General features: G+C 45.0%; 2 protein-coding genes across 3 annotated transcripts in view; one reads left to right on the forward strand and one right to left on the reverse strand.

Moving 5' to 3' along the window:
- On the forward strand, window positions 1-5,136 carry EMC3 (ER membrane protein complex subunit 3). The gene is made up of 8 exons (XM_064724504.1): window positions 1-287; window positions 370-427; window positions 1,162-1,255; window positions 1,876-1,980; window positions 2,643-2,724; window positions 2,876-2,955; window positions 3,493-3,575; window positions 4,889-5,136. Exons 1-8 carry the CDS (start codon window positions 133-135, stop codon window positions 5,015-5,017), a joined length of 786 nt encoding a protein of 261 aa, XP_064580574.1. The 5' UTR covers window positions 1-132; the 3' UTR covers window positions 5,018-5,136.
- Window positions 5,137-8,007: 2,871 nt separating this feature from the next.
- The window catches only part of USP4 (ubiquitin specific peptidase 4), a 34,787-nt gene continuing 18,194 nt past the window's right edge, over window positions 8,008-24,600 (reverse strand). For both annotated transcript variants that reach the window (XM_064724545.1, XM_064724544.1), the window contains 12 exons: window positions 24,325-24,549; window positions 22,730-22,813; window positions 22,267-22,361; window positions 13,330-13,521; window positions 12,701-12,789; window positions 11,587-11,802; window positions 11,440-11,510; window positions 10,974-11,089; window positions 10,348-10,497; window positions 9,601-9,704; window positions 8,465-8,553; window positions 8,008-8,347 (listed from right to left, as the gene is read on the reverse strand). In XM_064724545.1, the coding sequence (XP_064580615.1) occupies window positions 8,246-8,347; window positions 8,465-8,553; window positions 9,601-9,704; window positions 10,348-10,497; window positions 10,974-11,089; window positions 11,440-11,510; window positions 11,587-11,802; window positions 12,701-12,789; window positions 13,330-13,521; window positions 22,267-22,361; window positions 22,730-22,813; window positions 24,325-24,549 (1,533 nt within the window). In that variant the 3' untranslated portion in view covers window positions 8,008-8,245. The remainder of the gene's footprint in view (window positions 8,348-8,464; window positions 8,554-9,600; window positions 9,705-10,347; window positions 10,498-10,973; window positions 11,090-11,439; window positions 11,511-11,586; window positions 11,803-12,700; window positions 12,790-13,329; window positions 13,522-22,266; window positions 22,362-22,729; window positions 22,814-24,324; window positions 24,550-24,600) is intronic.

A 24,600-nucleotide genomic window follows, 5' to 3' on the forward strand; every position in this document is an offset into this window, starting at 1 on the left:
TCCCGCCCGCGGCGCGCGCTGACGCCGTTCCGCCGGGGGCGGAAGGGCCGGTCCCGGTCCCGGAAGCGGAAGCGCGGCGTGCGGCGGCGGCCCGGTGTCGGCCGGAGCCGGGCCCGAAGCGGCACCGCCGCGATGAGCGAGCCCGAGCTGCTGCTGGACTCCAACATCCGGCTATGGGTGGTGCTGCCCATCGTCTTCATCACTTTCTTCGTGGGCATGATCCGGCACTACGTGTCCATCCTGCTGCAGAGCGACAAGCGCCTCACGCAGGAGCAGGTGTCCGACAGGTCAGGGCCCGCCTCACCCCCGCCCGCCCCGCTCCCCCGGCCCGGCCCGGCCCGCCGCTAACGCCGCGTGTCTCTCTTCCAGCCAAGTCCTGATCCGGAGCAGAGTCCTTCGGGAAAATGGAAAATACATTCCAAAGCAGGTAGGGAGCTGCGCGCTCGGGCTGTACAAGGGCGGCTGGGGGGCTGTGCCCGGGCAGTGCCGCGGGACGAGCAGCGCCTGCGGGCTCGGACGCTGCCGGGTCAGCCCTGGGCACAGCAGTGTCCGTAAGGGCAGATTCCCGGGAATCTTGGATACAGCACTGCTGTTTATGTCTTTTCCTTGACATTTATGTTAGCTGTCACTGCTCGATGTTTTAACTGCGTGCTGACATGAGATGTGCCTCCAAACTGCTGTTTAATATGTGCCAGCAAGCACACAGGGATGCAGTGCTAGCTTGGGATAACGAGGTGGTCATAATTTGTCAGCTGAAATATTTGCTAAACTAAAAATGCATCACTCGTGTTGGCTCTGTTGGTACCAAATGTGTATTTTGTGAAATCCAGAGGTCAGTTGGGCGAGTGAAAATTTCCTGTGTATAAGTATTGGTGCTCCCTGGCACAAAGAATTTGCACAAAACACTAAAAGCTCTTTAATTAACATGGGTTTTTCTTCAGAGAATTCTTATAATTACTTCAAGAATTTTAAAGAGCCAGGGATCTGGTACTCTGGATGCAGAAAAATGTGATGAGCTTCAGAACACATGGGCAGTGAGGCACCTATCCCAGGAAGGTGTGTTGTGAAAGAACTCACAAGATGTCTGAATGTCTGAGCAAGGACTAATGCTTCTGTCCTTTTACTTCTTACGGTGTTGGCATTGTCTTTCTCTGCTTTCAGTCTTTCCTGTCCCGGAAATATTTTTTTAATAACCCCGAGGATGGATTTTTTAAGAAAACAAAAAGAAAGGTAGTGCCTCCTTCACCAATGACAGGTATGTTAAGGTACCCTAACTGCAGCCAGGTAGAAAAACCTGCAGTGTCTGCTGAGGGTGGAAGGTGAATCAGCTCTGCAGGGAGCTCGGGCAGTGTGAGGGAGGGGGTGGGAGTGAGATCCCTCTCTTGGAAAACAAAAACATTAGGTTGCTTCATGTTGCTTAACTTCAGCCTTGAGCTGCTTGCAGCATCTCAGGAGGCCTGACCTCCTCAGGGTAGCCAGGAGTGGGAGTCCTGCTCTTGGCTCCTTTTGCCAGTGGTTTGCTCCAGCTCCCAGAGGGTCTTCTCTAAAGTGATTTAATTTAACTAATGTATACAGCAAAACAGGAGCTTGTCCTTCCTCTACCCAGGTCAGCTCACAGGGGTCAGGCAAGTCCAGAGATCTGGGGCAAGGGATGGGGTCAGGCACAGCACAGAGCACAGCACCTCTGTGGCAGCAGTCTCCACCACATTGGCTGCTCATCTCCTTTTGCAAAGTACTGTCAGCAATGGAAAACTGTAGATACTGGAACAGGAGTGTTGTCTCATGCAGTTTCCTAAACAAATTATCTGACATGCAATGACTTGTTTCTCTTTATTGTGATGTGCTGCTACTTCACACCCCATCTATGATTTGCAGATCCTACCATGCTGACAGATATGATGAAAGGGAATGTAACCAATGTTCTGCCTATGATCCTCATTGGTGGCTGGATCAACATGACATTTTCAGGATTTGTCACAAGTAAGTGTCTGGAGTAACAAGGGTTTGCCTGTGTTTCTGAAGATGGCCTTGAGGGTCTGAGCTGCATCAGAGATTTGTTCCTGGCCCTGAGAGCAGTCAGTCAGAAGCAGCATAAATTTGGCTTGTGGCACTGCTGCTCTTCACTCCACAAACTGCACAAATTTGCTTGTCCCATTGCAAAGGGTGGAAATTGTTTTCTGAGTGTTGGTCATGGTCTCAAAGAAAATAGCTCATGTATTTGGGAACAACTGTAGTGACAAAACCAGTATTTTATTAAAACTGCCTGAAATCCAGCTTGATGCAGTGGATTTTCCTCTGAACCTGTCCAGGGAATTGGTTACTGTGTGGAGTGTACACATCAAAAATACTTACTAAATTCATAATTCTGGGGTTTTTTTTTTCTATACTGTTAATGTGATAATTGTTTCTTTAAAAAGGGACATTCCCTTTCACAGTTGTGAAAGGGTTTGGTCACCTGATGAAGTTTTAGAAAGTCTTTTCATGTTTAAATGAATACAGAACTGCAGCTTTTTCAAAACTCCAAGTTAACTCTTTATTGTACACATCAGAGACTACATTAGATGTAATAAAAGAGCTACTTGCTCCTTTGCAGTCATGCAGTGTCACTTTGTGAACTTGGGCTTTTTTTCTTTACCCTGCAGCAAAGGTCCCGTTTCCCCTGACGCTGCGTTTCAAGCCAATGCTGCAGCAGGGAATTGAGCTGCTCACTTTGGATGCATCCTGGTAAGTCCCTGTCCTCAGCAAGCAAGGCCCAGTTCCCACTTGGAAAATGTTGAACGTGTTAATGGCCCTTGGCTGGTCTGTGTGTGCTGCTGGAATGAGGTCATGAGCCAGCTTTGAACTGACAACAACTGTGCTTGTTCTGATTTGTCAGGGTGAGCTCTGCTTCCTGGTACTTCTTGAATGTGTTTGGACTCAGAAGCATTTATACTCTCATCCTGGGCCAAGATAATGGTAAGGCACTTGCCATTTCTGGGAACTGGCTGCTCCTTCCATGGGATGTTGTCTGGGGCAGGCTGGAGAAAAGATTTCTGAGTTTCCAGCCAAGAAGCTCCTGAATTCTTCTCTTGTTTCTGTGAGGTTACTTACTGTCCATGGGCCAGGTTTGACATCTCCTGCACCAGCCACTGGCTCATAAACTCCCATGGCTGTTAGTCCAGGCTTGCTTTCCCATCAAACCAGTGTTTATTTCTAGCAAGTACTGGCTTTAAGGAAAACTGCAGAGATTTCCTAATGTTAGATGTGGGGCAGGACAGATGTGCATTGGGAATAGAAAACTACTTTCCTCAATTTTTCTGCAGGCTTTTTGTAAATCTGGCTAAGAGCGGGTTGGGAGCAAGATGTCTTGTGAGGACTCCTGGCACAGCAGTGTTGCATTCTGGCTGTTGCTGCATTGTTCTCATCTACAGATAAAAACCTTCCCAACTGCACCATGCTCCAGGAAATGCTGTTTAATAGCACAGAAATCATCCTCTCATTTCTCATTTGCAGCTGCAGATCAGTCCAGGGTGATGCAAGAACAAATGACAGGGGCAGCAATGGCCATGCCAGCAGATACTAACAAAGCATTTAAGGTACAGTATTCCCACCTGCACCCCTGTTTGTGTGAGCCTGCAGGGTTGTGAGCTGCATGTAACTCATCTCCATGTGTCAAGTAAGGGAATTGCTCTGGATTCCTGTTCCTAAAATTAGAGCTGACAGCTTCTGAAGGCTGTGGGAGTTACTCTGGGTCTGGCAGAGCCCAGATACCCTGAAGTAAACCTGACAGATCAGTCATTGCTGGTACAAAAGCTGAATTTATGTCCCATGCTTTGCTTTTGCTGAGGAAGGGGGTTTTTTACCTTGAGGTATAGTTCCAAAGCAGAAGCTGGCTCTCCAAAAGTTGTGTTAATAGTGCAGCTGAGCATGAGTCCAGCATGATCCTCATCGAACTTGGGTGAGAAAATCAAGTAAGCTAGTCAGTTCAGTGGAAAATCCATCAGCAATTTACTGTCTTGCAGTTCTCCTAAAGCACTTTCCACAGGCACTTGCTTGTTAGACTGCCTGTGCCTTTCACAGGCAGTGTTCATGGCCAGGTTTATGCACGAAGGACAGACCTGATTTCTGGTTTTGTGTGCTGTAGAAGATGTTTAGCCACACACATCATCCTGGGCAGCTGGGATGGCCTGCTCCTGCAGTGTGTTATCAGTAACCCTGCTGGTTAAAAATCCCACAGTACCCAGGCAGAGGCTCAGCCAGGGCAGAGGTGGCTGCAGCAGTGCTGGAGCACTGGCTGTTCTGCCACACTCAGCACAGAGGGGCAATTCCAGCCAGGACTGACTCCACTTCACCCAGTACTGGCTCTCCACAGCATTTCTGCCAATTCAGCCTTGCAGGGACCAAAACCCACTACATGTTCCAGCAGAAACAAAAGGGAAAAAGCCCATATTGCAGGAGAAGTGTTCTGGCCAAGAAACACAAATCCCTTGCTGGGCATCATGTGACAGGGTTTTTTGCAGGCCCAAGTCTGTCATCAGGTGCAAAATTTTTGGCCTCTTACCTGTTGTTATCAGCTAACTCTGAACTAAAGAATTACCTCACTGCAAAGCACTTAGCCCACCAGAACAGAACTGGCTGTTACAAAAGTTATGGACTGTTCCAGAAGGTTAGAGGGTTGGCAGAAGATAGATAATGTAGTTTTTCTAATTTCTGTGATGCAATTTGTATTGAGCAACTAACATCTAATTAAGCAGAAACCACTGATTTCAGAGAGTTGATATGATTGCCAGGTTTTTAATAGAAATCAGTGTTTGTTGCAGTTTTCAAAGCAAGCACTGCTTTGTGTAGTTCTTGTTTAACTAATCCTTTGTTACTTTTCCTTCTCTGCTTCTGTTCACTGCCAATGCAGACTGAATGGGAAGCCTTAGAATTGACAGATCATCAGTGGGCCTTAGAAGATGTAGAAGAAGAGCTCATGGCAAAGGACCTCCATTTTGAAGGCATGTTTAAGGAAGAACTTCAGACCTCCATCTTCTGAATTTGAGAATATGCTTTTGTCACTTCTTGTAAAAGTTATTTGAAAAGAAATCTGTTATCTAGAACTATATAATGTATTTTAGCAAGGCTGCAATTAAAATAAAAACATCATGTTCAGAACTGCAGTGCCCTCACTTTAATTTGAGCCCACAGACACACACACACTCACTATTTCCCCATTAATTTAATCCTTCCCAAGTCTATTTGTAAGCACCTGAGTGCCCACACAGCCTCTCCTGCCTTTGAGCAGAGTGCCTGGCTGTTATTTACTGGGCCAGGTGGGATAATAAATGCTTTAAGCTGCCCACCTTGCACTGTAGAGAACAGGGAGCAACTGTTCCTGGTTTATCCCTCTGTAGAAACTCCTCAGACCTCTTCCCCAACCTAGAGAAATGCTTTGCAAAAAGCTCTTCCATACTCAGGCTGTTATTCATTTCCCCCTTCTTTATTCTGAGCACCTTTTTCTCAGGGTAACACTGTAAATCCTCTCAAGGCAGGAGGTGAGCCAGGACTGGGACACTGATGTTCTGTTCTCACCAAATACCTTCCCAGGGAACAGGGAAGGTGCCCCTTGGCTTTCCCTTCTTCCCACAATGGGTTTCATGTTTTGGGGACCAGCCCTTCACAGCAAAGCTCAGCAGCCCTGGTACCCCTGGAGATAATGGACAGAAGGAAGACCAGAACTCTCAGGAGTTTGCAGAGGAAGGATGAAACCATAGCTGAGGCTGTCCAGTGCCACAAAAAAGCAAGGACAGCTTTGCTAGAGCACCGGGTACCAGCAAGCCAGCACTGCAGAGAGAAAAGGCAACCCTGGAGCAGAGTGAAGCCTCAGCTGTGCAGAGCTGTGCCCTCAACAGCTGATTTCCTCCCAGATCCCCACTGGCTCTGCAGGACTCACCCTCCCCCAGCCCAAATTTCTCCCAGAGCACCAGGAATCCCCACAACCAGCAGTGCTAGGCCACGTAATGAAAGCTGAAAACACAACAAAACCCAGTTTCAGTGCAAACCACTCTTTAATTTTCCTCTTTGTACAACAGAGCCAGCCACTTACAAAGTGCTAGTCTAAAAAACAGTCTGGTATTACAGCACACACACACCAGCCAAAGCCCAGCAGCTCAGAGGCAGAGAAAGCAGAGCTGGGCTGCTTGTTCTGCAGTACAACAGAGTCTGTTCAGGATCTGAGATTGAACCCCACAGAGGCATTTCTCAGTGTCAGCACAGGTAGGGAGGTGAGGAGGAGGACAAAGGCTACTTCAGATTGATTTATCTTTTAAAAAGGTCTTTTACTGTCCTCCCTTCCTCTATTCCCCATTTGGAATGCCCACATGACTAACTTTCAGGGTAAAACAAACAAAAAAATGCTGATTAGAGTAATTTCAGTGCAGTGCTACAGCTTAAAAGTTGCTTTTTGCATGCTCCCCTCAGTAATAAGGAAAAAAAATTCAATATTAAGAGTTGCAAAAATAAAAATAAAACAGCAGAAGCAACTAAGCAATTGTGATCTCAAAATTTAAATTTTAATGCTTTAAAGCTAATTCCACAAAGGAGAATCACAGCAGCAGCATGCTGGCTAGAGACAATGCCCCTCCTCCTCCCCATCACTTTCCAGTGCTGCCTGTGCTGCCCTGCCAGGGTGCAGGGACAGGCACACTGCAATGTCAGGCACTGCCTGGGCTGCAGAAAGGTGGGGCTGAGGTGGAAAGTTTGGAATTAAATGGATGAGCACTGCTGACCACCACAACAGGCGATGGCAGCACTGAAGTCACAGCAGCTGCAAGCACATATTCCAGAGTGAACAAAAAGCACACTGCTGGCCAGTCTCAGCCTTTCATTCTGCCAACACACTTGGATCTAAAAGGAAAAACCTTCCTGTTTGGTTCACTACCTTGAGCTAGATGTTCCCCTAAAATACAGGCTAAGGCTCTGGAATTTTTCCCATTTTTCACATGGAAGACCAGTCCTCCACTGAGACTCACAGGAGTCTCTTCTCAAGAAAGCTGGACTTGAATCCTAAAAAGCAGCACACAGTAAAGGAGGACAGAGGGAAGAGCATTTGTCAGTTGTGACAAAAGGATGGAGCAGAACCATTGAACAGCAGAGGCCAACAGGACCTGGGACAGGACTGTGACACCTGCAGCCCCACAGAGGGGGATCAGGTGAGGATAGAAAGGCAGCACTCAAGGGTGGAGGAGGGCTGAAAGAGCAGTCCAAAAAAACCAAAGTTACAAGAGAAAAGGCTGAAAATTCACACAATCCATGGCATTGGGCTGTCACCTGTACAGGTGACACCTCTGGGGACACAGTGCTGAGCTTGGCTGGAGACATAACTGAGCAAAAAAGGATAAAAATGCTGTCACTGCACAAACCATAGGAGAAATGCTGGCAGCAGAAAAGTGCTTACAGAGCAGCCTGGAAGTGAGGGGTGGAGACTGAAAAGACAAGAAATCATCAATGTTATGGATGGTATTTTCTCTGCAGAAGAACAGGAGCCAGAGCAGCTGTAACCTGCATCTCCATGGGGATCAGCCTGCACATATGCCACACCACAGGCAGGTATGATTCACTTCTGGCCAAGATTCCTGCATCACTGGATTCAGTGTTCACATAAAAAATGCTGAGTCAAAACTGCCCAGGAGAGCCTCAAATGCATCAGTGAAAGGATGCAAGCAAGAGAAACATTTGTTGCTTTGCCAGGGGACCTAGGTGCAATGGCAGAGACTGCAACAGACCAGAAGTACAAAGATTTGAACTGAGCTCCAGAAAGGGTGCAGGAGGCCTCCCTGACACAGGCAGGGCCCAACAGCAACACCAGAGAGGTGGCAGGAAGCCCCAGTGCCGATTCACAGAATCGTACCCACCATTCTCCTCCACGGGCCCCTCAAGGCTCAGCTGTGCTGGCCTCCAGCTCAGGCTGTCCTCTCCCAACCCCAGCTACAACCCTCAGCCCAGGAACCAGAGCCCCAGCCCCTGCCTCTAGCCACACAGCTCAGCCAGATTTTAAAAACAACTTTATTGAAGCTCCAATATATATTATTTTTGGCCTCTAAATACCCAAGTGTCAGCACCTATTCCTGGCTCTTCAGTGCTATTCTGCAACCCCCAGCACTGACTCTCTCAATGCTTGATTTTCTGCTTGACCCCTACAGAAGGAAGAAAAATTTTCAGGCGCCTCAGGCATTGCTTTACAAGAGCAACCACTACCGTGGTGGCTGAGTGCTGGAGGTGGTGCTTAGTTGGTGTCCATGCCATCACACTCTTCCTGGGGAGCAGAGGGGGCAGAATGTTCCTCGCTGTTTCGGCGCTCATAGAACAGCACATACGCAGCTTTCGTCTACCAAACAGAGAGAAAACCCACCTGAAACCATCCCCACAGCTTGGCTGCAATGTCACACAAAGCAGGGAACCACACAAAGCACAGAGCTGCAAGAGCCTCAAGCCAAATACTCACCACTATTTGGTCTTCTGAAGCCACCGAGACGCTGCTGTCGTCGAAGTAGTACCACTTGTCATTCACCTTGTTCTTGGCATAGGCAGTGTCTGTCAGGGAGGAACTGCAGCTCAGCAGGCTGGCCAGGGCCAGCAGGGAGGGAATGCACACCTGGGACACTGGGACTCCAACCACGTGTGCATGGGAGGCCAGCAGCCAGCTTTGGCATTGCCTGCCCCAAGCCTAGCTAACCAACATGAGTATCTACAACATGCCAGCTGGCCCAGCTAGTCCAGGACCAGGTTCCACACACCAGGCTTAGCCCTGCCAGCTGAGATACAGGGAAAAGAAACTTAGGGGAAAAATAGGCTTTGTTCACTGCCCTTGAATCAGAGCTTTCCCAAACACACATAGTTTAAGACTCTGCATTTTCACTAGAAAGGAAAGTTCTCTGCTGCTAATGGATCTGATCTGATTCCTGCAAGAATCCTCACTCAAGAATGAAGTTAGAAGTCCTCAACATCTTTTCCAGCCAAGACTTCTGTGACTGTGATCTCCAGTTTCAGAACATGTGCCCCTTCAGCTACAGGAGTTCATCATCCTCTCAATGGTAAATTGCTTCTGGGTGGTTTTACAAATGTCACCTACAGCATGGATCTGCATGGACACCTGATACAGGGAACTCACCAACAGACACTTTTCATCTGTGCTGCAGCAAAACCAGTGACAGAAAACACAGACTCATCATGTACAAAATTTGTATGTAAGTGGGTTTTCTCTTGACGAAATGACATTTTGCTCTGTCAGTTCTTATCAGTGCAGAGGTGGGGACATTCTGTCAGCCAGTGTCACAATTTCAAGTTCAACACTGAAAAATCTGGACTCCACTCATAAATTGGGGAACACCATCACACAAACTAATGACAACTAACCAGGGTCCCACAGGCATCAGTCAGACCTCAGGCCAAAGTGCTGCTACCTATCTGGCCTCCAATCCTAACAGGATCCCAATCCAATACTCGCCTGCACACAAATACAGGTCAGTTTTGCACCAGACACCTTAGGGAGGGCTATTGAGGTGTCTCAGTGCAGAGCCCTCCCATGTCCCCTGAGCCCACGTTTCCCTGCACACCAAGGACACAGCAGCAGTTACTCACAGTGGCCCACTCCCATGGCTCCATAGTGATTGGATACTGCAATGAGGTCATACACGTATGAGCCTGCTCTCGGGTCGCAGACAAACTCGGACATGTTCAAGCCCCTGGAAGGAAACACAGAACTATCAGTACACCAGAAACCATCACTTTTTAGGAAATGAAGCGTGGCACCAGTGCTGCTCTGCTGCTCAGGGGCCAGGTGTTGTTAGTGTGAAGACCAGGCTTGTTACCCCTCCTACACAAGGCAGGTCCTGACAAACACACCAAGCACTGCCAGTTTAGAGGGAGGTGTTGAAGAAAACACAGCTTGGAGTGTCCCTGTGTAGGCATGAAGAGTAAGACAGGAATAGTAAGGGATTTGCTTCATCCCACAGCAGGATGCAGAAGCAGAGGGACAAGGCAGGCTTTCATCTTGTAATTGTGCAGTACTCAATACTGCAAGTGCAGCACTGCCAAAAAAAATTGCTAAAATTGCTACACAAGTTCTCTTGGTTGAATCACATAGGCTTAAGTGAATTTCAGAAGAAACAGTACCTGCTAGTAATTAATGCTCTTTGAGATGAATAGCATTAACAAAAACCATCCCTCAAAAACACTAACCCTCTCAACTCATGCCTGCTGTCCAGCCACTCAAACCCTGAAAACACCTGCTCCAGTTACAGCCTTTACAACAAGCCCACCCAACAGGAACATCAGAAGTACATCTTTCTTGACCAAGATCTTCCTGGCTTGAGAGAAGAATCCTACCTGATGGGGAATTCCACAACCGTGTCAAGTTTATCCCTCCAGTATCTGCTGTACGAGAAGCGTTTTAAATGTACCACCAAAATCCTGGGCAAAGACCACAAGTCAAACTTCTTCGTGGCCTGCTGATGTTTCTTACAGTTAGGGCAGTACCTAAGGAAGGAGCAACAAGCAAGGAAATTATTGACAGCAAAGGAAAAGCTTCTGGCCTTCCCTTAAAGATGCCTCACTAGCACAAGCACAGTCCCTGCCTGACAGAAGGCACACTGCCTGTGGAATCTGCAGGTGAACATTCTGCCTCAGAGAATTCCAAACTCCACTTGCTTTCATTTTATAGTCCTACAGCAAGTATGCTGACTGCACAATGTACAAAAACTAACTTTGAAAAACAGCCTGGTTATTGGAAGCTGCATTCCCACTGATACTTTTTTCTTAAATATAGGCAGGAAACAAATACTTTTATTAACCCATGGCCACAGCCTATTGAGTCAATGACTTAATACAGATCTGACAGACTTCTCAAAGATGAGGACAAAAGGACAGACCTGGGAAATGATAAGAATCCCATGAAAAATCATGTGAACTCAAACAGTTACATCTGATGGTAAATATGGCAGGCAGGTTCTTACCACGGGTCATGTTCACCAAGTGTTTCCATAGTAGTGAAGAGCTCTATGCAGTCTCTGAGGGCTACAACAGCCTTCTTCTTCTGTACTTGTAGCATGCTTCCATGTTTTTCAAATGCCTAGTGGAAGAGACAGGTGCTTTAGTCAATTCCATGTACTCTATAATCCCTGACATCAAGAAATTACATGCTCACTTCCCTACAATGCCTATTTCTGCACCTCTTTCCCTACCCAGACAATCATCTCCAGCTTCCACCCACTCCTTTCTTATGCTAAATAGTCCTTAAGAGAAAATATATGTCCTCACTTGGGTTTAGAGCTTTTATAAGACAGTAAAAACTGTCCTATTCTGTTATAAAAAAACAATTTATTCTGTTAAAAAGATGACCCATCAGAACACTGTTTACTATCACCTTTTAAATACCATGCAAATTTACACAGATGACTTATGAAAAGAGCATACTACAACCTGTGCCTCCTGTTCATCATACAGCAGCCTCCGTGTCTCAGAATCCCAGTCAATAGCAACTGCAGAAAAAGCTACCAAAAAAAGGAAATAGTTATTGTACAGGTGTAAAAAGAAGAAAGGAAAAAAAAACAGCAAGAAAATAATTACCATTCAGTTTTAAGATTTTTCCTTCAACAATGGAGTTTATCTCCGAGGTCCCAGAGGAATTCACAAGGCTTAAAGTGAAATGCTGCTTCTTGCAAGGCTGCAGGTCTCTTGCTGACTCCACTTGCATACAACCCTCAGAGTGGCAGGGGTCAACTTCTGTCAGCTTTTCCCTGCCTTCCTCTCCACCATCCTGATGCTCCATCTCTTCAATGTCGCCTGGACAAACATTTCAAACAAGGACAATGTAACAGGGCTCCAATGGAAGTTTAGCCTGACACCTCCTATGGACAGCTGTGTGCATCAGCCTGTACAACACACACCACTTGTGTGGGAAGCAATGAAAAGGCACACAGAAAAAGAAACCTCTGCTTGCTGACCACTCCATCTGAAGTTGTGTTTTCTCCTTTAGCAGATGCCAGTTTAGGAGAGTGCTCAGTTTGCAGGTTAACAATGACTCCTTCTGGCAGCACACCCTGAGAAGCATCTCCAAAAGAGAATCAGCAAGGTTGCAGCTGGGTGTCCTCACAGAAAGGAATATGTAAGTCACCAGGAAAGGTATTTCCACTCTTTGGGGGAAATGGGCAGGTTTTCCCCCCATTTAAATTGATTGCAGCTGTTACCCTCAGGGCTACACTAAGAATCATTTCAAACAGGGAAGGGAAACACTCATGTGCCATCAGCATTAAAAGCTTCCTAGAGAGCATGTGGCCTAGGAATGAAACTGTTGATTCTATGTCCTCCAACAGACAAATTTCTCCACAATCTTTGTGACCTAACAGGCCAGTTTTCATCACCAAAGGGCATGTCAGGAAGGGTTGCCTCTGGAGGGAGGCACCTGGACGCCTCAAATTAAGTAAGGACTTCTCTAACACTGGTCAGGATGAATGCACATCCACACCTTGTTCTGCAGCTGCTGCACATCTCATCTCCCCAGGAAGGAAATGGTCTACAAGATTCTCCCTGTACCAAGCACATGTCCAGCACAACAGTGTGGTTTAATCATGGTGGAGAAACAACCTGTTAGAGCTTAAGCCAAATCCATACAGCACAAAACAAATGCTGTTAGAAAGCTAAAGTGCTGAAAAGCTTCCAGCAGATTTTGAAAGGGCTTTACCTTCAACCACACCATTGGAGCCATTGCAGGTTCCTCTGTCTGGGCAGGGTGGGGAGTATTCTTCTGCCAGAGGGAGCTTCACACAGCGGCTGAAGAGAAGGGATACATTTCTTACACAGCCATACTGGAGCTGTGCACCAGAACAGCAGCACACCCCTCTTTAATCAGCTCTTACTGCCCAGTTCCCTCCAGCAAACCAGAACCCAACCTGTACAGCACCATTTACATTTACATGACAGCACCAAGAGCCCTCAGAATGAGTCAAACAACAATTCCCTGAATCTTTGCTCTCACTGCTTGTTCCATGTTTCACTGGCTGTATATTGAAAAGGCAGAAGTAAGTTATGGTGGCCCCATCTCTGAGCCCTGAAAACATGCCCTCAGTTGTGCTCCTGATTCCTTTTGCAAGGCTGAGCCAGCAATATCTGTTACAAAGCCGAAAAAACCAGGACCTTGAAATGTCCCTGGGGCCTCCAGACACTAATGCAATGCAAATCCTGGTTTATACAACCCACACAAATCAAGGAAAATTCTCCCTGTAACAAGGATTCAGTAATCCTATTACAGTGTAATTGAATAAGCGACCTCTAGAGCTTGGCACAGGATTCAAAGGTACAGCCATGACTTACCTGATCTGCTCCAAAACCACATTGTACAGGTGATCCACAGTGAGCTTGTGTTTGGGCACAGATATTAACAGTGGCTGCCCAAAGAGCACAGTCCCTGAAGTGTTGCTGGATTGCCTCACTGTCTTCTCCCGAAAGTAAATGGAGAGAGTGACATACTCTGAGCCATCCTCACTTGGCTTGCACACTTCATACCTGTTTGAAAGATAGGTATTTCCAGGGGTTACTCCCACTGCCAAGAAGCACAGCAGGACCAATATGAACTCAGTTCAAGTCTCTCCCACAGTGCAAGAGGGCTGTGCTGTCCTCATGCTACAGAGCCGTTTTCTGAACACACCCCATGGCTCACAGTGGCACAGGACACACACCTGCAAATGACTCAGCTGCCACCTTCCCTCTGTCCTTGTTCCTAATTCAAACCCCTGTTATCAATCACCTCCCAAGACACTACCCTGACAACTCCACCAGTGAAAAATACTAAATGTACTTTGAAATTCCTCTGACAGTGTTTGTTCCCCCTGGAGAAAGAAATCTTGTTGATACCTTGGGTCTTGCATTCTGCCAGCCTCTCAATCAGTTTTATGGCCTGAGCTCACATCACTGAGCAGCTAATGTTTCATAAAACCAAGAGTCTGGAAACATCTGCTTCACAGAAAAATCCAAGGACAGTAAACAAACAAGAAAAATTCTGGAAGACAACAAACAGCCTGGGAGAACAGTGAGGAGACTGTGACGCAGTTTGTGCCCTGGGTGAAACAGCAAATGAGGTATTTGCAGCTGTCAGAGGAGAGGCAAAAGTAACCACGTGCTCCAACACTATCACACTGTTTGCTTCAGGCCTATTCATTACAAAAGATTCATTTTCAGGAATGCCAAGCCCCAGTGCTCTTTAATTTAGTGAGTCACCTGTCCCAGATTTACCTTAAAACTGAAAGAGAAAGAAAGATCTCATTAAAAGATGTCACTACACATAATGACCTAGACCACAGTCACATACCTGACTGCCTCAAACTCCTAACAATTCTCTTCCATTAGACAAGCCACTCCCCTTCTCTCAAGAGCTGAGAAACATTTTTTTATTCCTGTGTTCAGAGCAGGGAGGAGAACAAATTTCAGAGCTGTAATTCTGCTTCATCCTACTTACAACACAAAAGGATCCCAGCTTGGGACTTGGACTGAGCTCAGTGGAGTACAGAAGGAAAACATCCTGCCAGGGAGTCCCAGCCCACCAAGAACACAAGAGCTCAGAGTCAGCAGAAGAGTCCAATGCCAGCAGCTGTTGAGGTTTTCTGGGCTGTCAATGCTACTCAGCTGGACACCAGCACTGCACACAGCCCACACCTCCTAAAGCCTCCTGAGAAACAGCACTACAAAAAGGTGAATTATTTCACTTAGTACTGTTTAAACCACAAAAGGCCACAATCAGTCCCAGAATATAAGCCATGATTAACACCAGGTCCTGTGAGACCTTAGCCTGGACTCCTGTAACACAGCTCAGTGCGTGCCACTCCTGTGCCTCCTCCCACACCACCCACACTGCTCTGCAAGCAGCAATTCATGCAGCCCCATTTACACTCCAGCCTCAAGCACCTGAATGAAGCCCTGCCCATGAGAAGGAATAGATGGGACAGAAATAAAAGATTATTTCCACAGGTAGAGATCATCCATCACAAAGAGCCAGCATGCAGCACCCCACAACACTGCAGAGAGCATCTCACACACTTCTCACCACAACACAACAGATTACTCAAGTGTCCCTTTACCCACTCCATCTCAGAACACCTTTTATAGCACTAAAAGCAGACACATCAGAATCAAGATCTGTCATTTTTATGATCTCCTGAGCAACAAGTATCCCTTGAAAAAACCCAAAGCCAAAGTATTTTATGTACAGTGTAACATGCTGTAGAGCTGATACTGGGAATTACTGGGCAATACCACATAATTCTGTATGTTACAACCTAATTGAAATAATAGAACATGAAGGTGATGCTACTCCAGATGACACAACATGGTTTTAGAAGTCACAAACATTAGCTCAGCTGCTACCACACTGCTAGACACTGGCTAATTGCCTTTATAATTCATGACAACTCAGAAGCGTCTGAAAACTGCTAAGTAATAGGGTAGGACTTGACCAGTCTTTATCAGCATTATGGAGGTTCAGGTGTGTGGTTTCAATTCAGAAAGGAGGCACTGAGCAATGAGGTAACTTTGTTCCATTGCACAATGAAGGTAAAGCAAGTGCACAGAAGAATGGAAAGCTATGAAGGACCAGAGCTACAGGAAAGGACACTGAAAGCAAAAAATCCTCTAAGGTAAACACCAGGCTAATATATAGGTTGTATGTCACTGAAACATTCCCTCACAGGTGCTGGGATCTGTGATATTAACTCCAGCTGCAAAACACGATGTGGACCACAAGTCAGTCTACGGCAACAACCAAGAAGTCTATTTTGAAAAAGAATGAAGAAAGGCAGGAAGAAATGCTTTGCAGAAGCTGCCAAACAGATCTGTCTGAGGGAGTTACTACTGTACAACAACCCAGAGATGCTGCTGAGAAACCACAACAGGGTCAAAAGTAGATAACAAGAATAAACACAGGATTGGAAAAAAACTGAGAGAAATTGTGGCACATATTCTGATCTCTTCTAGAAGTGGAGATACACCTGATCTGTTTACTTCCTTTCATAATACCAGAACACAGACAAACAAGTCAACTAAGAGATCAGAGACTGAAAATGCAATGTTCTTAAGACAATGGACAGTTTGCACCACAGAACCTGGTCAAAAGATTTTCCCAGTCTTTCAGAGGAACAAGATTAAAAATTATGAGAAATTCACACAGGAGATTTATACTTGGCTTAAAAAAATACAAGTTCATTTAGGAAAGGACGCAAACCCTCATTTCAAACAAGAAAAGCCCAGTTTTAATAAGTGTGAACAAACTTCACAGATCAGTCTGCTACAAGATCTCAAATGTCTTGTATAAAACTACTGGACCTGCTGGTCTGCTGACCTCACTTACTGAGCTCAGTAATTGCTGTAGGCTCAGTCACACTAACAAACCTGACATCTCTGCAGCCAGTGATGCTTGTTCAAGACCATGAACTTATCTGAATGTAATACACAGCATGTTGTAAGAGAAGGCAGAAAACATGGCATGTATGGCAAACTGAATAGATGCTATTCAAATATGCACACTTGTATGGGTTAAAGGTGACCTGCAAATCAATTTGTGGAACTTTTATCAACATAAACAATACATGTTCTGTAATATGCCCCATGAGCCAGGCTAAGAGAACAGGGGTATCTAGTTGATCCATCAGAACACTTTTCTTCTTAGTTCCTCAGAACTAAGAAGAAACACTAAGAGCAACGCCCCTGCAATGGGCTGTGGAGTTTGTGTCCATGTGGGACTTACCTGAGCCCTTGTAGGCCGGCCCCAAGCTCCAGCAGGATCCCTGGTGGTGGGACAGCACCAGCAGGTGCATGGGAGGGGTTACATTGGAGCGGGAGCCGGAGGTCCTAGGGGGGCTGGGCTTCCCAGGACCTGGGGAAAAGAAACAGCAAGTGTTTGGGTTGTGTGCTGAGTGCTGTGCTCTGCTTAGCCTGGGCAATGAGAGCATTCAGCACAAACACTGAACTACTGGCATCAAATTGATTTGCAGACCACCTTTACAGGAGAGATTTCAGATCATTTGCCACAAACCTCCCTGTCCTTCCACAGAACAACATGCTTGGAGAGAACCATTTCCAGCTGTGAGAAGTGAGATACTCCCACCATTCTCTGGCTGCACTGCCCCTGCATGGTGGATCAGTGATCTTGTTTCAAGGCTTCTAGCAACCCTCTCTACTTCTGCATCTCAGCTCTTCTCTGATAAATATTAACACAACTTGCTCCAGGTCTACCTGACAGTTCCAAACCTGTCAAGATGAGAAAGAGATGAGTGCAAAGCCTTGTGAAAGAACAGGCTTGGAGAACTTCCAAAATGTCCGAATCCTCCTTCCCTCTCAGAGGAGAAGAAAACGTGGTTTTGTCCTCTTGTGTAAAAGGTGCCAGGCAAATTTTGGAATGCATTTCAAAGTTACTTGAAGTCACCTAAATATCAACCAGTGTGTATTTGCATTTCTTCTTTTTGAGGTTTTACTATCAGAGAGCTCAACTGGTAAGAAAATAAACCAGAAGAACTGATGAACCAGAAACTGAGCAGCTCAGAGGAAAAACGTATCTTAGACATCCAGGGCACATCATCATTTTCCAAACTGCAATCCATTCAGCTTAAGTTCCAAATGGAGTCCAATTCTTGCCCCCTTCCTCAGTCCCCCAGATTCAGTATTCCCAACCACTTTAGTGGCACATTAAAATTCACAATGTACATCTCAAGATGTCCAAGATGCCCTGCAAAATCTGAATGTGTCTTCCCTCATAACCCTAGGGTGAAAACCAGAAAAAAAACCCACAGTTCTTCCTGCCACTGAAATATCCCATAAAAGGTAGCAGCTCAATATCCATACATCCCACATACAGCACATTTCCCAGTCTGGACTACAATACCTATTCTGCAGGCCATGTCCTCTGTCAAGCAAATGCTCAGAAAAGCCAAGGCCCACCCCAGCTGCTCTATTCCTGCTGCAATGTGTTGTGAGAGCTCCTGCTCCCTGACATTTCCAACCCAAGCATTTCAGGGAAATCCATGATCTGCTCACTAACAAACCAACAGAGGCCCAAATGAAAAGCTGAGACTTAACAGACATTGGTGTTAAAAGCAAGACACTGACTTTAATTTTTTTAAGCCACAGCTCTGCTGGAGCACAAATCTCCCACAGTATTAGGAGTTTTTGAATTTTGAATTGAGATGTGTGTTGCCAGCTGGCCAGTGCACAATACAGTAAGAGGTCTGGCAAACCACAGGGGTATTGTTGTCACAGGCAGGCCTGGCTACTGCTCTCAGCAAAGCAAGCCTGCAGAAACACTGGAAGAGACCGACATTGATAATTAAATTTTTCAATCCTGAAACAACTTAATATGATGCTAAGAAATGTACAGAAGGCAAGAACTGCCAGTTTAAGCTACAAGCAGATCCTACAGCTTCAGAACCACTGACACAACTGATTTCTGTTACAGGAGACAGCCACAAAGGCGATCACAGGTGGGAGATCTGAGCAAGGTCATGTTTAGAGGGGAATAACGAGAGCAAGGAACACAGGAACAACTGGATGGCAGCTGCTCATGAACTCAGAGCCCCAGGGCTCTGTGCTGCCCTACCATTCTCTGGATTCTCAGAGTTCAGCAAATAAGCACAGATGATTACTAAAACAACCTTGGTTTGCTTCTGCCAGAGGAAGGGAGGAGTGCTTCTCAGGTGAGGAAACTGTTACACCTTAAAAAAAGTTATTTAAATGGAAGGGTGTGGCCTTCACTTTATCACAGCTTCTCTCAGAATTCACTCAGTGTGCAAGGAATCAGGAAGAACAAAAGAAAAGGCCTGTGAGCCTACCCCAATTCAAAGACCAGGCAACAAAATCCTTCAGAAAAAGACCTCAAAAATCAATAGAACCCACTGAGCCATGTGTAATTTCAAAATGTAAGTCTGGGACATGCACACGAGTTTGGGGGAAATATACATGAGAAATATCTGTTTCTGAATATGCTGTACTGATTTAACTCTGTTTTGGATAGTTTTTCCCTTTGTTTTCTAACCAGTGAAAGAAACTTAGCATCTAACTGCAACTACTTAAAACAAGGAGCAAGATATACACATTACAGTTTACCCACAGGGCAGTCTTGCTACTGAACCTTACTGGGAAATAAGAGCACATGATGAGTATATAAAAGGGACAGGATCAATAAAACATGAGTTAGGAAAGAATTCAAGCACATCAGACAGCAAGTATCATGAAGTATCATTTAAATACAAGAGATACTTTGATTCTAGAAAACACCTTTTACTTGAATTTAAAAAATTAATAGACACTACTCAGTCATATCCCAGGCCCCATTATATGTCAACTTGAAGCACACTTACACTAAGATTTAGTGTATAAGAACACACCCTGCAAAAGGTGCCAGGACCAGATAATCCCTTTCCAGTTTGTTTTTCACACCTGAAAGCTGACATAGCTCTCACTTGGCTTTACTGCACTGAGCCCAACACCCTGAAATGATGCAGCTTCCCTATTTGATTTATAGATAAGTAATGCTATTGAAAACCCATCTGTTCTGTGACTTCTATCTTCCTAGACTCAAAGCTGGTATGTTTTAGTCTTACCATACAAGGCCATTAAGTGATTCATACAAATCTCAGGAAAAAATTTAAGTTTTCAAAACATGGTAGGCAAGAAGCTTCCAGAAGGATTCTTCCTTTCTTAAAAAGCAATTGCTATCTTTTCAGGCCAACAGTCTAGAAAGTGTTCTTAAGAGTTTCTTTTGTGGTAATATCCAGTATAAATGTAGTGCAAACAAATGTTTGATGAGTTAGCATGGTTTTATTGAGTCTTTCTTAAGTTATTGATTTCAACTGTGATTTTTGGGTGAAAATACTGTGATTGTAAAACCCTACACTGCTGTACTTTCTAATAAAAGGCATCTGTTCCCCTTCATTAAGTGATACAAAGCCAGTTTTCTTCCAGGAACAGCAGAGATGCATCACTCTGTGTAACCATTCCACACCCCACAGCTCCATCACCAGTACAGGAGATCTTTTCCAAGCTGAACATTTCATGGACTGTGCAGGCACACAGAGCATCCTCCAAGTCACAAGCAGCAAGTCTTTTCCTGTCACTCCTCTAAAGAATTTGCCTCAATTTAAGAAGAAAAAAATTCATTTTAGTGAGAAACTCTTCTTCAATGACTCTGGGGAAATAAAATGTTTCTCAACATTTCAAGTGGAAACAAGTTTGTTCTTTAAAGGTGGAAGGTTTTGAAAGACCTATTTTTTTTGAAGTATTTTTATTCCTCTTTTTAATAACCAGTGAGATATTTGCCAGTAATCTAAGAAGTTGCTGAGATATCAGAAACTCCTGAAGCTATTGGCAGCAGCAATCTGAACAAAGCACCACATACCACATTCCCCAGGCACACATTCCACAGCACCTGCAGGAGGCAGAAACCTGCTCTGCCAAGGCACTGCCTGCAACTTCTGGCACAAACACAACAGCTTGAGCAGCACGTGACAAGTTTCTCTTTAACTGTAAAACCATCTTTTCTGCAAGAAGCAAAAGGCAGAGAGGTACATCCACAACTAAAAGTACATCCCCTAATGGAAAACAGGTTTTGAAGCTGGCAGGACAAAAAAATAATAGATGGAAACAAAGTGGAAGTCAAGAACCTTCACACTACTCTAATGATTCATTGAATGATCTTAGAACACCTAACAGCAGAACTTTTATAACCAGGCAAGGCAGGGAGATTGCCACACTAGAAGTAATTATGCAATTGCCTTTTAAAAACTTTCCTCTTTATGAACAAGTGTTTTTCTGCTCATTTTTTTAAACAAGACTTCTTTCAATAAAAGAATGCTGGGTTTTAGCTGTAGTAGAATATTACTTTACATATCTTTTTCCTGGCAGCATTACCCATTAAAAGGACTTCCTATGAACAGCTTTTTCCTAATTCTTGCCCTGGTGCCTGGCTTCTTGCTCTTGCCTCTTAGTGCTGAAAAGATCTTGGAGGGCATACATGGAAAAACAGGATTTGCAAAACTTCCTCCTGCTACCTCTCCTCTTCCTCAGAAGGTTATTTTTAACCCAGGTCAGTTCACTCACTGTGACTCACAGCAGCACCTCATTTACAGCTACCCTGCACATAAAAGGAAGAGGCAATTGCAAAGGAAAATCCACTTGGAGCTGCAGTTCAGCCAATGCCTGCCCCAGGCCCACAGCAGACCTGATTCAGACACACAGTTACTTTCTGGGAAAGGATTTACAACATGTTATGCCTGTATGAAAGCAGAGGTTTTTTTGCAATTACCACTGCAATATCATGCTTCTTGTTTTTAAAATGTTTTACGTGCTGCAGAGACAGACAGACTTACAAACTAACACTCTACAAACAGATTTCATAGAAGCCAAACTTCCTTCCCAGAGATCCCAACTGGTCACCCAGATGAAGAGAACAACTTTTACAGAACTCCTTCATTACATCTCAGCAATAAGGTCACAACAGACAGCATGACAGAAGAGCACCAGGATGTCACAGCATCCCACCCCCTGAAAGGTTCACAAAGCACCACAGGATGTCAGTGCAGGTCTCCACACAGACCCAACAATTCCATGGCAGCAATATTCTTGCACTGGAATGTTCTCCTATTTCAGCTGCAATAGAGGATCACCTTCTGCTCTCCTCACCACATTTCAGAGGTGACTGAAAATATCTCACTCACCACACACATGTAGAACACCAAGCAGGACCAAATCCCCAGCTTTGCCCTCACAACAACAGTTAGATACAGTGTTTAGTACCAGTCAAGAGCCCATAAAAACGCCCAGTCAGGGTGTTCTAACAACAACGATGGATTTTGGAAAGGCAGAGTGCAACAACTTAGACTTTGTACTATCCTACTAATGGTGCAAAGCTTTTGGCTGATTTGGAAAACATAACAACAACCTTGAGCAAAAGTAAAAATGTCAGTAAGAGCAAAAGTGTAATCCAGATGTAATTATGTCCTAAAGAGGCTTGTAGGAAGTTCTAAACTGCATTACACAGACCAGACTGAAAGTTTACTGTGATCCAAGGGCCATGTCCTCCTGTGTTAGAAGAATACCAGCTGAACACTGCAGATGTTGACCTGCTGGTAGGAGCAGTGCTGCTGAGCCAAGCAAAAGGTCTACAAGAAGGTTTAGGTCTTGTGAGGGGACAGGAAGTGGGTTTTAGACCCTAAAATCAAAGGAAATGTTTTGCAGTATTCTTCACATGTGGCATTTTCCCAGTTTACTCACACAAAGATGTCGTCTTTTGGCATGATATGATTTAAACCTTCATCCATTTGGAAGATTTTGTGGAATCTGTGATTATACACGTCTGTCACCACCATCTAGGACAGCAAGTGAGATTTGCAAAGTGATTATAGTAAAAACTTACATAAATTTTGGCAAACTACCTTTAAATTCAAGCTACAGTTTATTCCAATTCTCTAACACAATTGTCAGCATACCAACATCAGCTGCACTTTGCTTTTCTGTCCCTTCTCTTAAACCTCTCTACTGCAATGGAATTATCAGAATAAATATAGACTATTTCATGCATCTTTTAAATCTTCAAGCAAAGAACAGCATTTTAATTTGTTACAGTTTTGTCACTAACCCATTAAGTTCAGCTTATCACCCATATAAAAGCTAGACCACCAAAATGCTTCAAGAAGAATAAACATTTATCAACATTACTGTCTCCATTTATCCTTACATTTTCTGCAGGAACACCAGAGAGTTTGGAAAGTGCTTCACACAGATCTGAGATGGCCCCCATCATTGGCACCACAACCCGGTACTAGAAACAAAAATAATGTTATATTTACACCAGGCAAAAGAAACCCATACAAGGCAGAGAGCAAGAAAATGGAAATAAAATCTTAAAACTCTTAAATCTTTAATTTACAGCAGTTCTGCTGAAGTTAAGGTCACAGCCACACACTTTAAGGTCTTCTGGATCTCAGCCTTGCCTTACACAAAGCAGGGATTTGGAGGGAATGAAAGCCATGAACAGCCTTCTGCTGTGATCAGGCTCAGCAGCAGTAAAACCCAGGAAAAAACATAATCACCAAACACAGCAGCTTGCTTAGAACATAAAATTGCTGGTTTTTTCTGTGATAAAAAACATCTTAGAGCCATTCTCTTCAATGCTGCTGAAGGTCAAGGCAAAAATCTTGACAGACATGGAAATGCTGCCAATCAGCTCCTCCAGAACTGCATCAAGGACATCCACTCCCTCTCCTTGGGTGCCCCAGCTTGTGCTTCTGTGACATGTGGCAAGCACAAGGCTACTTCAGGGATGTGTGTATCCATTTGAAAATAAAGTGGGGGCAAATTTAAAACAAGTCTATTGAGGAGGCTGAAAAAGCAAATGTCATTTTTCTTTTTTTATTTCCCCAAGAGGAGTTATTTTTCAATTCTGTTTGAAATTCAGCAGCCTTACCCATTTACAATCACAGAACCACAGAATATGCTGAGTTGGAAGGGACCCACAAGGACCATCAAAGCCCAACTCCTGACCCTGCACAGGACACCCCAACAATCCCACCCTGTGCCTGAGAGCATTGTCCAAACATTCTTTGAACTCTGACAGGCTTGGTGCAGTGACCACTGCCCTGGGGAGTGTTCCAGGGCTCAACCACCCTCTGGGTGAAAAACCTTCTGGCATCCAGCCTAAACCCTCCCTGGCTCAGCTTCAGGCCCTTCCCTTGGGTCCTGTCTGGTCTCCAAAGTGAACAAGGATCCTGCCTTTTCACTTCCCTCTGAGGATGCTGAAGACCTCAAGGTTTCTCCCCTCAGTCTCCTCTTCCCAGGCTGAACAAAGCTGTGATATCATAAGGCTTCCCCTCCAGCCCCTTCACCATCCTCATGGCTCTCTTTGGACAGTCTCTAATGATTTGTGTCTTTTTTGTATTGTGATGACCTAAACTGCCCCCAGCATTTGAGGTGAGGCTGCCCCAGTGCAGAGCAGGGGACAGTGGCCCCCTTTGACAGGCTGTGCACCCCAGGGCACAATATAAGTTACATCTTTACATGTTGTAAGCACACTGCTGCTTTCAGGGAGCAGCACATCACACAGGTCACCTCACCACAGAAAGCCACTTCCAGCTGACCATGACCTTTAGTTTCATAAGCCAAGATTTTATGAAGTCACTTGATTTCATATCCCAGATTTTTCATCAGAAAACCCATACTACCTCACTCAAAGGTGGACATCAATATCCTTCAGATTACTTTAAGAGTCTCAATTTTAAAATCTAATAGAACTCAGATGACTTCAAAGAAATGTGTGTCTCCAGCATGCCTCACCTGGACAGGCCTGCGCTGTGGGTCTGCATACACCAGGGTAACTTCCATCAGCCGGTCCCTCCTCAAGGGCAGGGGCAGAGTTAAGTAACAGAAGGGATCAAAGGTCACAGAAACTTTAGAGCATTTGGGACAAACAAGGGTAGACTTGAAAAGACCATGAAAAATATCCACAATGATGGAATCATTCCTCAGCCTATGGTTCTCCCATGCCTCTTTTGCCACCTCCTATAAAAACAATTTAAAAAAATATATTAGAAGTTATTTCTTGCAAAGATT

Source organism: Zonotrichia leucophrys, chromosome 12 (assembly GCF_028769735.1).
Source record: "Zonotrichia leucophrys gambelii isolate GWCS_2022_RI chromosome 12, RI_Zleu_2.0, whole genome shotgun sequence".
In the NCBI taxonomy this organism is placed as follows: Eukaryota; Metazoa; Chordata; class Aves; order Passeriformes; family Passerellidae; genus Zonotrichia; species Zonotrichia leucophrys.

Bases quoted from the DNA above. Each gene is read 5' to 3' on its own strand.
- EMC3 (XM_064724504.1), top strand. From the start codon at position 133: ATGAGCGAGCCCGAGCTGCTGCTGGACTCCAACATCCGGCTATGGGTG. The intron at 1,981-2,642 runs GTAAGTGTCTGG...TTTACCCTGCAG, and splicing joins ATTTTCAGGATTTGTCACAA to CAAAGGTCCCGTTTCCCCTG. The intron at 2,725-2,875 runs GTAAGTCCCTGT...CTGATTTGTCAG, and splicing joins CTCACTTTGGATGCATCCTG to GGTGAGCTCTGCTTCCTGGT.